The sequence below is a fragment of the Nilaparvata lugens genome, chromosome 5 (assembly GCF_014356525.2).
Source record: "Nilaparvata lugens isolate BPH chromosome 5, ASM1435652v1, whole genome shotgun sequence".
Taxonomy (NCBI): domain Eukaryota; kingdom Metazoa; phylum Arthropoda; class Insecta; order Hemiptera; family Delphacidae; genus Nilaparvata; species Nilaparvata lugens.
The window spans coordinates 49,993,142-50,004,993 of record NC_052508.1 but is presented as its reverse complement, the minus strand read 5'-3'; the positions used below and the strand labels follow the sequence as shown (position 1 = coordinate 50,004,993).

Genomic DNA, 11,852 nt, shown 5'->3' with positions numbered 1-11,852 from the left:
ATTCACAACACTGACATGTTTTACAAATATTTTTACAATGCAATTATTATAAAGAAACAGTATCATGATGGAAAATAAGAGATAATAATATATTTAGAATCGTCCTTTCTTCAAAATAAGGTTAGTTTTGAAAGAGCTATTTCTAATATTAAAATCGAACTAAATTGAATAAAAATAGGCTAGCACGCTTTATTTTTTCTTCCTCTTTCATTTAAAAAAAATATGAGTCGATATCTTTAATAATATAACTAAGATAAGAGGGGGAGCTCACCGGCGAGAATTTTACCAAGGTTTTACCTACCTGATAAACATACCCCATCCTGATGGTAGCCCATAACCCCATCCTGATGGGGTTTTCTGTACCACAGATTTATTGTGATCAAGTCTTTGGGAGCCTCTTTCCTAAGAAAGAGTTAGGCTACATCTAATTTGGTTTACCTTTGATTTAACTCTCCTTTGATTCTGATACAGGCTATTATTAAGTATTTTTGGTTGAGATGAATATAACAATAGCTCTATCACTGAATCGAATATGTCGTATCAAGCTGAAAGTATGGAGAAATTATTGCATTTGTGGAATAAAGTGTTTTTATTTTAACAAATTTCTATTTAATAAAATACAAATGTCTTTAATCTGGAATTTAGATAGTATTTTACCCAATAAAAAAATCGATACAGTAACAATAGTTAGAGAGTATACATTGATAAGCTAGAAGAAACTACTATTATTCTAGGAAGAAACAATCTACATGTTATGGACGTCATTAATTAGTTGTGGGGCCTGAAGTAATAGTTAGTATTGGTAGAACTCGAAATGCTGTAAATTTAGAATATGCACAGGAAAATCAGCAGCAAGGAGACATACCATTCAATTTCCCAGCAAGCTGCATTCAATTATATATAAAAATACAAACTGCTGCACAACTAACTAAGCAAATTGGAAGTCCATATTGAGATATAAATGTAAATACTGATTGTTGGGTAATTTCCATAACAATATAGTGCATTAAGGCTAAGCACGCCTGAGGAGGCGCGGCTTGGTGATACAAAAAGTTGATCTTATGGAGATTGCCTTATCACACCTTTCCACTCCATGCCCGATTCAGTGTGTGTGAGTTCTTCCTTTCAAACAGATAAGCGAGAAGCACCTGGATGCAAAATGCCGCATCCCGCCTCCTCAGGTGTGCATCCAGCTAAAGTTTGTAATGAGATGCATAACTATTTGGCGGTACGAAGTTCGCCAGCTAGTTCTAAATAAATATCCATATTACAATATGGTTTGACTTACATTCACTTCTCAATACTTCTTGACCATTGAAATGAACTCTCAAGTTATAATATATTGTATCATTCACAATTACAGAAATTATACATTCTTTCTCATTATTTTTCTCTGTTAATATCCTACAATTTTCCTTGTGAAGTGCAAATCCAAATTAATATGATCACTAATTTTAAGCTAAATTGAGGTCTATTATTTTGTACACTGTTTTTTCAATAGTGATCATTCAGTGTTCACTGGCTTTTACTAGTAGACTAATGCAACACTTCAGTAGTAAAGTTTGGTGTAAATATAGAAATAGAAGACTCAAAAGTTTTTACATGTATCAGTCTCTATGATAAGTCTGGAAAGACAATAGCACAAATGTTTTTTCCACATCTTCACACTAACCCCAATTTCTACAACTGAGAAGGTTATAATCTCAAGCTGGGGTGAAACACCCATTTGAACAATATTTACGATTTCAATATTTAGATCCACATATTTTTTATGTTCATTGACAGTCATTAGAACTAGTATCATGCAACTGTGATACATTGAATTTGAATCAATTGAAGAAGAGCATGCTGGGTTATTATATCATACCATCATTAGAATGTTGATACATTGACAGTTGTCTTGACTCTAGAGGAGTTGTGAAAAATAATGAAAGTGCCTAGTTGACTACAAACAATTACTTATTAACATACTAGATAGGTCTTGATCTAGGTAATACATTCCTCATTCAAGGTTCACTCTATGTTCCTACATTAAAGGTGTATCTAGTTTTATAAGAACACTAGCATCCTCTGTTGATAAGCTTCCATAAGTTTTGTCATGGAAATGCTGTATAACCTTTCTGCCTAGGATAACATATGCCTACTTTGCAAGAACAGCTCTAACTGAAAAGGAGGTAACTGATCATTTCAACCATATAGCCTAAATAGATAAGCCTTAACTCTAGACGATTTGAAGTTGATTGAACAGCAAACACATCTAGTATAATAGATATCTATTATGGTGCAGTGGTAAGCGGTTCTGCTTTACATTACAAAGCTTCAGAAGAGGTTCTTATCTTCAGGGTATGTAGGTTGGTGCTACACCATAATGCAGTGGCAATTCCTCTCAACCCCCCCCCTCATACAAAAAAAATCAGACAATGGAAAGAGACGTTCCTTTTTCAAAATGTCTTAATAAAACCTCAATTTGATGGTCATATTATTAAAAATTATTTTCTCAATTCAGACAAAATTCATACAGCAAAAAGCCAGAACAGAGTCCAAAATTTTGAATGTTGGTTCAAAGAAGGAACACATAGCAATAAATTGCAACCTTCTATTAGGCATCACTTATATGGGAGAATATAATTGGAAGCAAACGAAGTGCTGGAAACCATTGGTTGCTATGACAACAGGAGGCATTTTGAGGATCGCATGGTTGCAGCATTGTATAGAAACTATATAACAATATGATACCAACAATATTGATCTATGATGATTGCCTTTGTATCAATAGTCGATAGTATCACACTACACACAGACCACATTGAAAAGTTTTGATATGAGAATATGTAAGCGATTGTGTTATAAACAAAAGTTATATTTATTCTATTAAAAATTTATTGGATGATGTAAAAAATGTTATAGCAATAATTGAGAATAAAATTAAACTTGGAAGATTTTTAAATCTTGAAAATTCCACACAAGCTGTAAAATTGGGTTTGTGTAAGTATAAGTGACAGTTGAAAAAAAATATTTGTGCTATTGTCTTTCCAGGCTAATAATAGAGACTGTAAGGTGTGAAACAGCTTTTGGTTTTCTATTCCTATTGTATTGTTTGAATCTTGTAACTTATTCATTTTGTTATCTCTTACAGTGGCTTGGAATTATGTTGAGAAAAAAATGATAGCTTTCAAGTTCCCTGTAATGACATTTTAATAATCCCTATTATTTTATTGCTTTCTTATTTACTATGAAAGTTGAGATTGATATTAACAGCCTCCAAACTATATTTACACCAGCCGCCACTGCCATAATGGATATATTTTGGATAAAGCAAATTTTTTTAAAGAGTTGATCTTTATTCCAATCTTCACAGAATACTTTGAACCCTGACTCTATTCACCAAGTTATTATCAGGTCTAATAATATATAATCATGTTATAGGTTTGGATTTAAAAAATGCTTTAAAAAATCATAATTATTCTTTTATTTCTTGGAGTTTGAAAACATAGAAAAAATGAGCTTTTGGGGCAGCTCCAGAGACTAACTATGATTTGAAAGTAAGTTTCCAGAGTTGTAAGAAGAAAGTAAGTATCAAACCTAACCTAAACAATATGGAGGCGTTGGGGACGTGTACCGAAAAGAAGAGTGTCCCGTGATTGGGTGACCTAACCCAACCTAGCATATAACTATGATCCTGATATTATTTTGATAGATGTAGAGGGTTTAAGATGAAATAACAGTTGATTTTTTATTTGTTTTTTTACTAATAATTCTATATTCTTCTTTTTCAACTCATCAACAACTACATCAATTTCCTGTGTTTGGTTAGCATCTACAGTGATTACAGGAGTTAAAGTTTGAGTCAACCATTACTTATGTAGATTGTGGATAGAAGTGAGCTATGATAAGGTCAACCCCATCTCCTCCCTTCTTCCTCTTGACTTTATCCTTTTATATATTGTTTAAGGATTTGTTTTGTCAGATACACTTGTTTCACCCTTCAAGCTATCTGTCAATTTGCTTTGTATTAGTGCAAGCGGGATAGGTTCAGTCGGAAATGGGTCAGGGTTTAATAATGTATTTATCGGCGGGAATATAGGTACTACAGTTCTCCTATTGTCTTGTATCTCAACACGTTGCTTCTACAGATATTAAACAGGTTTCAAAGTCAATTTACCACTTGATTTCTAATTGCACTCTTTAAAAACAATACTATCTGTATAAGGATAGGGGATGAATCCTACTTCACTCAGTTTGCTTGCACTTCTATATGGTATTCTTACAAAAAAATCAATCAATTTGTGATATGGCCCATCCATCTTGATCTCTATACTAGTACCAAGGAACAAACAGCTTGAGTCTTATTTACAAGAAGATTCACTTTGGATAGTTCATTATCCATTATCCCTGCACTGAACAATACGGTAATTTTTTAAAATAGAGCAGACTTCATCATCATTCTTAATTATTATTACTTCATAGTACAATTTCCAAATTGTATCATTGAATATCGATACACAATTATATTCTTTGGTGGATATACGGATGATAAAATACAATGCTTAAGCTGCGTTTATACAGCAAAGTTATTACCAAAATATTAATAACTTCATCCTAACAGATTCTATTAGATTGAACGGAACTTGACAAACACATATGTTCATCGTGTTTATGATAAATTATGTTCAATCTAATAGAATCAATAAGGATTCAGTTATTAACATTTTGTTAATAGCTTTGGTGTGAACGCAGCTTTAGAATAAAATACAATATAACTTCACTGTTTCTTTCGTGAGCATCTGCATGTAAAGGTACGTTTTTGTTTGTGCATACACTTCCGCAGTCGACAACGAGAAGAATTATAGTTTAATTGAAGACATTAATTTATATTTTCCAAATTTAAAATGTGATGCAACAGCTATTCCAATACTTTTCATTATTTGTGTTTATTATATAAGAATGAAAAATATTGAATAATATAAAAATATTGTCATTTAAGCTGCGTTTACACCGGAGTTGTAAATTGTTAATAACAGAGTTGTTAATAACACAAGTTTCAATATTTTTGTTATAAACTGATGTTAATTACAAAAGTTAATAACATCATGTTGAGTTGCGTTTACACCGGAATTGATAACATGAGTTATTAATAAATAGTTGTCAAATTTAAAATGTGATGCAACAGCTATTCCAATACTTTTCATTATTTGTGTTTATTATATAAGAATGAAAAATATAAAAATATTGCCATTTAAGCTGCGTTTACACCGGAGTTGTAAATTGTTAATAACAGAGTTGTTAATAACACAAGTTTCAATATTTTTGTTATAAACTGATGTTAATTACAAAAGTTAATAACATCATGTTGAGTTGCGTTTACACCGGAATTGATAACATGAGTTATTAATAAATAGTTGTCAACTTGACTGAATCGACAAAAAATTCTATTGAAAAAAGTTGATAACTCGTGTTTTCAACAGAAAATTCCTTGTTATTAACAAGATTTATGTTATCCATTGAGAGTCGGTAACTTTTGTTATTAACAGGTTACTATCTTCCCCGCAACCCCCTCGCCCAGCATTCCTACCCTACAACTACAGTAATAACCTAATAAATAATAAGCTGCAGACAAAACACGTGAAAAAGTTATTAACTTTTGTTGATAACAAAACTAGCAGCCAAAAGAAAATGTTATTAACTTATGTTGAAAACTTTTGTTTTAAACTCTGGTGTAAACGCATTATAATTTATTTACATTAGATCAGATGAAGATCATCATTTTAATGATCACACACATGTTTCAATTCAAATTTGAAGACAATTTTTTTGCTTTTTATTCTGGCTGTAATATCATATGAATACTCTCGTTAAATGAAATCATATGGAAGTCAATTATATTGATAACAATATCTTGTTAATAACAAGGAATTTTCTGTTAGAAACATGAGTTATTAACTTTTGTCAAGAGAAATTTTTGACGATTCAGTCAAGTTAATAACTTTTTGTTAATAACTCGTGTTATTAACTCCGGTGTAAACGCAGCTTTAGGGCCGGTTTCTAAGCTCGGGATTTGGCTAAGTTCTAGACTAGAACAGCTGGATTCAGAAAATTGGCTTTCCGAAACTGGGCGTATCGTAGTCATTGTCACATTTCAATTAAATTTCGAAAATCTAGAAAATTGAACACAAAATAAAAAAAAGAGAAAATAGCGTAAAGTTTCAGCTATTTTGAATTATTTAGGAATGTTTAATTTCATCTAGGGAAAACGTTTCCAATTATAGAAATGAGAAAATAAAAACTGCGACTACTGTCATAAAAAATGCGACTACGCCTCGTTTTGAAAAGACAATTTTCTGACTCCAGCTATTTAAAATCTAGAACTTAGCTTAATCTGGAGCTCGGAAACCGGCCCTTAAAAGTATAAACTCAACCTCCCCCATAAACACATAAGTGAACATAATCTTTTAGGTTATTTAGACAAATTGAATTCTACCCAATCTGAGATTGGGTTCGATTCATGAACAAATATTTATGTAAAAACCATTAATAGATCAGTCCTCTTTAGTAATATTCACAGCCAGTAATACTGTATTCACATTACAGTAATATTCAGTACCAGTGTTTATGTTATTTATAAGAAATGCTGAATGATTGTAATTTTTTAGAATTTATTATTTTATTGAAATAATTCTTGAAAATGAAGTATTCACTCACCTCTTGTAATTTCAACTCGGTGCTTGTATGTCTAGAATTGATTTCACAGATAAGACTCTCGTCAAAAATGTATTGAGAGGATTCATCTTTCATATGCCTGGCTAGTGGTTTCCATTTATCAGGCCCTATATTTTTACAAATTGTATTTACATCTGGAAATAAAAATAATAATAATATACATGATATAAATACAGAGTTAGTGAAAAGTATGGAAACAGATAAATTTCTGTTACAAGGATAATTTGATTATGTTATGTTTCATTATGTTTCTCATTTTTATAAAAAACTACTTATCACTTAAAAGTTTTGGTCTACCATCTTGAATTCAACTCCATTTTTTTTCAAGTGAAAAGGTGGCCATAATTATGATACATGATTTCAATACAGTATTTTCAAGTATAAATGAATAACGAAAAATTCACCTCAATAACTCAATCCGTTTCAAAGTTAATCACATTTAAAAATACCAATAAATCATACAAAAATGAAATAAATTGGTACCTACATAAAAATCTGACAGATCAAACTTTACTGCTCAAAGTGTTGAATATGAGAGTGTATATTACTAAAAGTAGTTAATGACAATTAAAAGAGTGAAATTCGATAGTTTAGATTTTCTATATACTCATTTACTTTATTTTAATAAGATTTATTCATATTTTTGTTTTTGAATAACTTTGAAACAATTTGAGATACTGATGTGTCGATTACGCCATTCATTTTCTCTTGAAAAAGAGAAAAATCAAAATCATGGATCACCTTTCCATTTAAAAAAAGAAGATTCAATATGACGGTTCTAAGATGGCAGACCACAATTTTCACGCAACAGAAAAGTGTTTTAAATAGGATCCCCATAGCCAAGACAACGAAGTGTTATAGAGGGAAAAGTTTGGAAGACAATTTTTGACCCCCGCAGTTCTGTTTAGGGTGGTGAGGAGGTAAACATATCAAAAGTCCTCACCCCTAACTCGAAAATTATGCATTTTACAGACATGACTATTCTATAAGAAATTAAAGCTTACATAATTTCCTACAATATTGATCTTACAACTTTTTCTATATATTTTTCACTTTTCGAGATATCCGCTCTAAAAGATGTGTCATTTTTGAAAAAAAACACATTTTCCTTCAATTTTTTGCTATTTTTACTCTTATAACTTTTTGAATATTGATGGGAATGGAATCCATGCTGATCATGACCTTATAGAGCAACAAATTCTCTTCAATTTGATGTATAATTTTACAAGTTTACGCACATCCCCACGATTGTTGCAGCAGCTTCAGTGTGATATCTTCAGTTATGCAAAAATAGACCAATTGACAAAGGAACTTGGAGAGAATGTTTTTTGAACACAACTTTTGACTTTGCAGCTTTGTTGGGACCAGTAAGGGGGTGAACATATCAAAAGTCCCCATCCCTACCCCTACTGAGCTACCTAATATAATATAATTTCTTGCTTGATAAAATATAAATGATTGTTTTTAACGAGAATGAAGTTATTTTTACATCAATAAACAGGTATTAGTTACCCTCCATAGAAGGCATTGACAAGACAGAGGATCGGCAACGTTTCTTTCCTATATTTCTCCACTGCCATTATAACGTGGACCTCACTATAGGCTAGCGCGCTTCATTTTTTTCATCCTCTTCCATTTAAAAAAAATTGTGACGATATCTTCTTCAATGATAAATGAGATGACAGTAGCGGTAGCTCAACGATTGCATTTTAGCCAAAATCTGATCTCAGTTATGAAAGTTTTGGATCAAATTAAAAGGGATATAAATGATTGATGAGCATAATTATATTTGACACGAATTAGATTATTATCAAGGAAAATTAAAACTACTTAATATTACTTTTTGTGTAGTTGAGAAGTTGATATTGTGGTAATTATTCATATTGAATGGAAAAGACTAAGAAATTGTCAAAAACCACAGATTTATGAAATTCACAAATCTGTGGTTTTTGACAATTTCTTAGTCTTTTTCATTCAATACTTAATATTAGACCAAATGTAATGGGATGATTTGAGTTACAGCTATCCAATATAGATGACTATGTTTCAGTACAGTCTGGGGTAAAATGGAGTCAAATTATAGAGAAAGGCAACCCTGTTCTCCTATCTTTCTTAACTGCCATTTTAACATGAATATCACTATTAATAGGGAGGCATCTTTTCTCCATCAGACTGTTGATGTCTGCAGAGTGCAGACATCTGCCTGCTGCTGTGTGCGTTTCAAGTTTCAAGAGTCATTATTTGAAAAAAGAATGATTTCCATAATATTAAAGGTGGGTACGGTATTTGCTAAGTCTGAATTGAAATTATTGTTAATTTGTTGTTTTCTCAGATATTATTGTTAGGTCACCTTCACCTATATGCACTTATTCACTACAGAGTTCAGAATGCCAATTCATGATATGAAACCTCACTTCCATTATTTACAAACCTTTTTGTGATAAACCATCTTCTTTTCCTCTAAAATATGTTGACTTTTCTTTTGATTGACTTCCAGTAATTGTTGCTGAAATGAGAGATAAAGCAGATAAGTCACACAGTATATGACATCAAGTAATTCAATATTAGTATACAGCAGATTTATAATAAGGGTTATTTAAGCACGAGTAAGGCTTGTTTCACACATAGCTGCGGATCCAGAGTGGGTGGGCGGATCCGCGCCTGTTCACACATGACACAAGGTTTCGTTCCTTCCACACATTCAAACTTCTCACAAAGTTCTTATCTAAAGGATTTTTCCTTTCTCGTGCAATGAATTAAAATAAGAATAAATAGTTTTGAAATTATTTAGGTAGGCTAACTAGGTTGTACTAGGCTAACCTGTACTAGGTTTTAGTTATACTAGTTACTTCTAGATACCCTAGTGGTACGGTACTTCTTTTTACTTTAAAGAAGCCGAAGATTTCAAGAAATGTATTCTCTCTCCAGTGTTCAAGCCATTTTTCAACTAATCGGAGTGGATCAAAACAAACTTGAGACTACGGGACGTTTAAAGAATAAAATTCTATACGAATATATTGTTTTCGAGAGATCTTGCCTACGCTGTGCTATATATTTTCTATCTTCAGTTAGTAGGACCATTAGCCAGCCAGATGCGCTGGGTATGTCATCACGTCAAAATACTCAAACACAGTTAACACATAAGTTTTTGACAACACTGTCACGTCAAATATTAAAACCATATTGGCATAGAATGGCTAAGTATAGTAATGGCCACTAAATATCTACTATAGCCTCCTGAAAAAATTCACTCAAGAGTAGTATTGTCTGGCACGCAGCAAGGACTTGAGTCTCCTCTTAAACTCACAGTCACTCAAATGACGCACATATGCTGGTAGCATGTTGAACATTTTAATAGCGATATTAGGATAGCAGTTCTGAGCCCTACTTAGCCTACATCGTAGAACATTGACTATGACTTGGAGATTCATTTCAAAGTGAGTAGGTATTCTGCAACCCACTCAGATTCCCTGTTAGATTGGTATTCCTAATACCAACCAGGGAAGCAAAGATAAACTGGCTAAAAACTGTTGAGATCCCGAGTTTGACGATTATAATCTAAAATGGAAGAATGCAAATTTCGAATGTTTTAATCACATTAAAATTCTTAATGGTGGGTTTAAATACATGGTAAAATGGAAGGTGTAAGTGCACGTCCAGTGCCAACATACCTGTCATCAAATTTTTAATTGGGATCGATTTAGTATGTTATTTTGAGCACAAAATCACAAAAATTAAACGGCGGTCACTATTGTTTTTAAAATAAACTAAGTTCAAAGTAGCACAATTTTACATGCATTTAACCTATGAGTAGCATCCATTTTGATAATTGAAATCATCAAATTATGATATTCCTAATCTGAGTTTTCCTAACCTTAGCTACTTATGGTTGCTACTTAAAGATTAAATGCATGTAAAGTTGTAATAATTTGAACTCAGTTTATTTTAAAAACAATAGTAATAGGTATGTTGGCACTGGACGTGCACTTTAGCCAAAATGTAAACTCAATTGAGTTTAAAATGTAACTTGTAAAATTAAAACAGCTTACCAAATTTGTTCATGAGAAGAAAGCTATCATAATCCGTAATATCCAAAAGCCTTCTATGCTTTGAAACAAGATCTTTCAACTCATTATTGTTTACAAAAACAGTTAGAAATTCAACAGTACAAAACTTATCAAACGCGTTACATTCCCCAATTTTCTCTAAAGTTGTAAAAAGAGATGTTATGTTATCTATCATTTCTGATTTACGTTTAGTCATTTTATATTTTACTTTGATGAAGTCTAGATCTAAATGATCACTAATTAATATAATATTTCTGATCATGTCATAGCTTTTGTTCAATTTGAAAATGGAATCCTGTACCTTACACGCAGGGAACATTGCAAAAATTCAAACTTTTTCAACACCGCCTAAATAGCCTACCGTACATTGCAGCACATTTTTCAAAAGAATTAATGTTGCACCTAGAATATCTTTTACGCTGTGAGCAATATAAATAACTTGAAAATATCACTTGGATCAAATTTTAGTAATATGAGTACCTAATTTCCGTCAAAAAACAATAAACAGGTTAGACTTATTACCAGTATTGACGGGCGCACAAATTCGTACGAAGCAAGTAAAGGCTATTCACACGCACGCCTCGGCGAGGCAATGTGCGTCCGTAGGTACGCGTTCCACACATGCCTCAGCATTCAAAAAGGGATAATCAAACTTACTTTCATACTACAGTGAGATCCACATTATAATGGCAGTAAAGAAAGATGAGAGAAAAACGTTGCCAAGTCTATCCATTTTGCCACTGACTGTACACAGCTGTTACTCAATTCATCCACAGAGAAGAGGAATGTTCATCTACTTTGTGATTCATCCCATTAAATTTGATCTAATAATAATTATCATTTCCTTCCCGTGTTATCGGATGAGCACATTAAACTGTCGGTCCCGGCTGAAGTATGACAGTCGTGAGGCCCATTGACAGCTTAAATTATATATTCAGGCAGTTGGACCTTCCCGCAAGGGACTCCCCACCAACAAAAGCCATAATTTACTTTACTATCATTTCCTTGATAAAATAATCAATTTGATGTCAAATTAATCAAGAATATGAATTTTTTCATAATTTGATT

The 11,852-nt window shown here is 32.2% G+C and overlaps 1 protein-coding gene across 2 annotated transcripts; it reads right to left on the bottom strand.

Moving 5' to 3' along the window:
• Positions 1–437: 437 nt before the first annotated feature.
• On the bottom strand, positions 438–11,317 carry LOC111047379. 2 transcript variants are annotated; one of them, XM_039428549.1, is made up of 4 exons: positions 10,767–11,317; positions 9,149–9,223; positions 6,700–6,851; positions 438–545 (listed from the first exon to the last, which is right to left on the bottom strand). In XM_039428549.1, exons 1-4 carry the CDS (start codon positions 11,101–11,103, stop codon positions 519–521), a joined length of 591 nt encoding a protein of 196 aa, XP_039284483.1. In that variant the 5' UTR covers positions 11,104–11,317; the 3' UTR covers positions 438–518. The 2 variants fall into 2 exon arrangements, with proteins under 2 accessions (XP_039284483.1, XP_039284482.1); XM_039428548.1 differs by lacking the exon at positions 438–545 and having other exon boundaries at positions 6,421–6,851.
• Between the last annotated feature and the right edge of the window lie 535 nt (positions 11,318–11,852).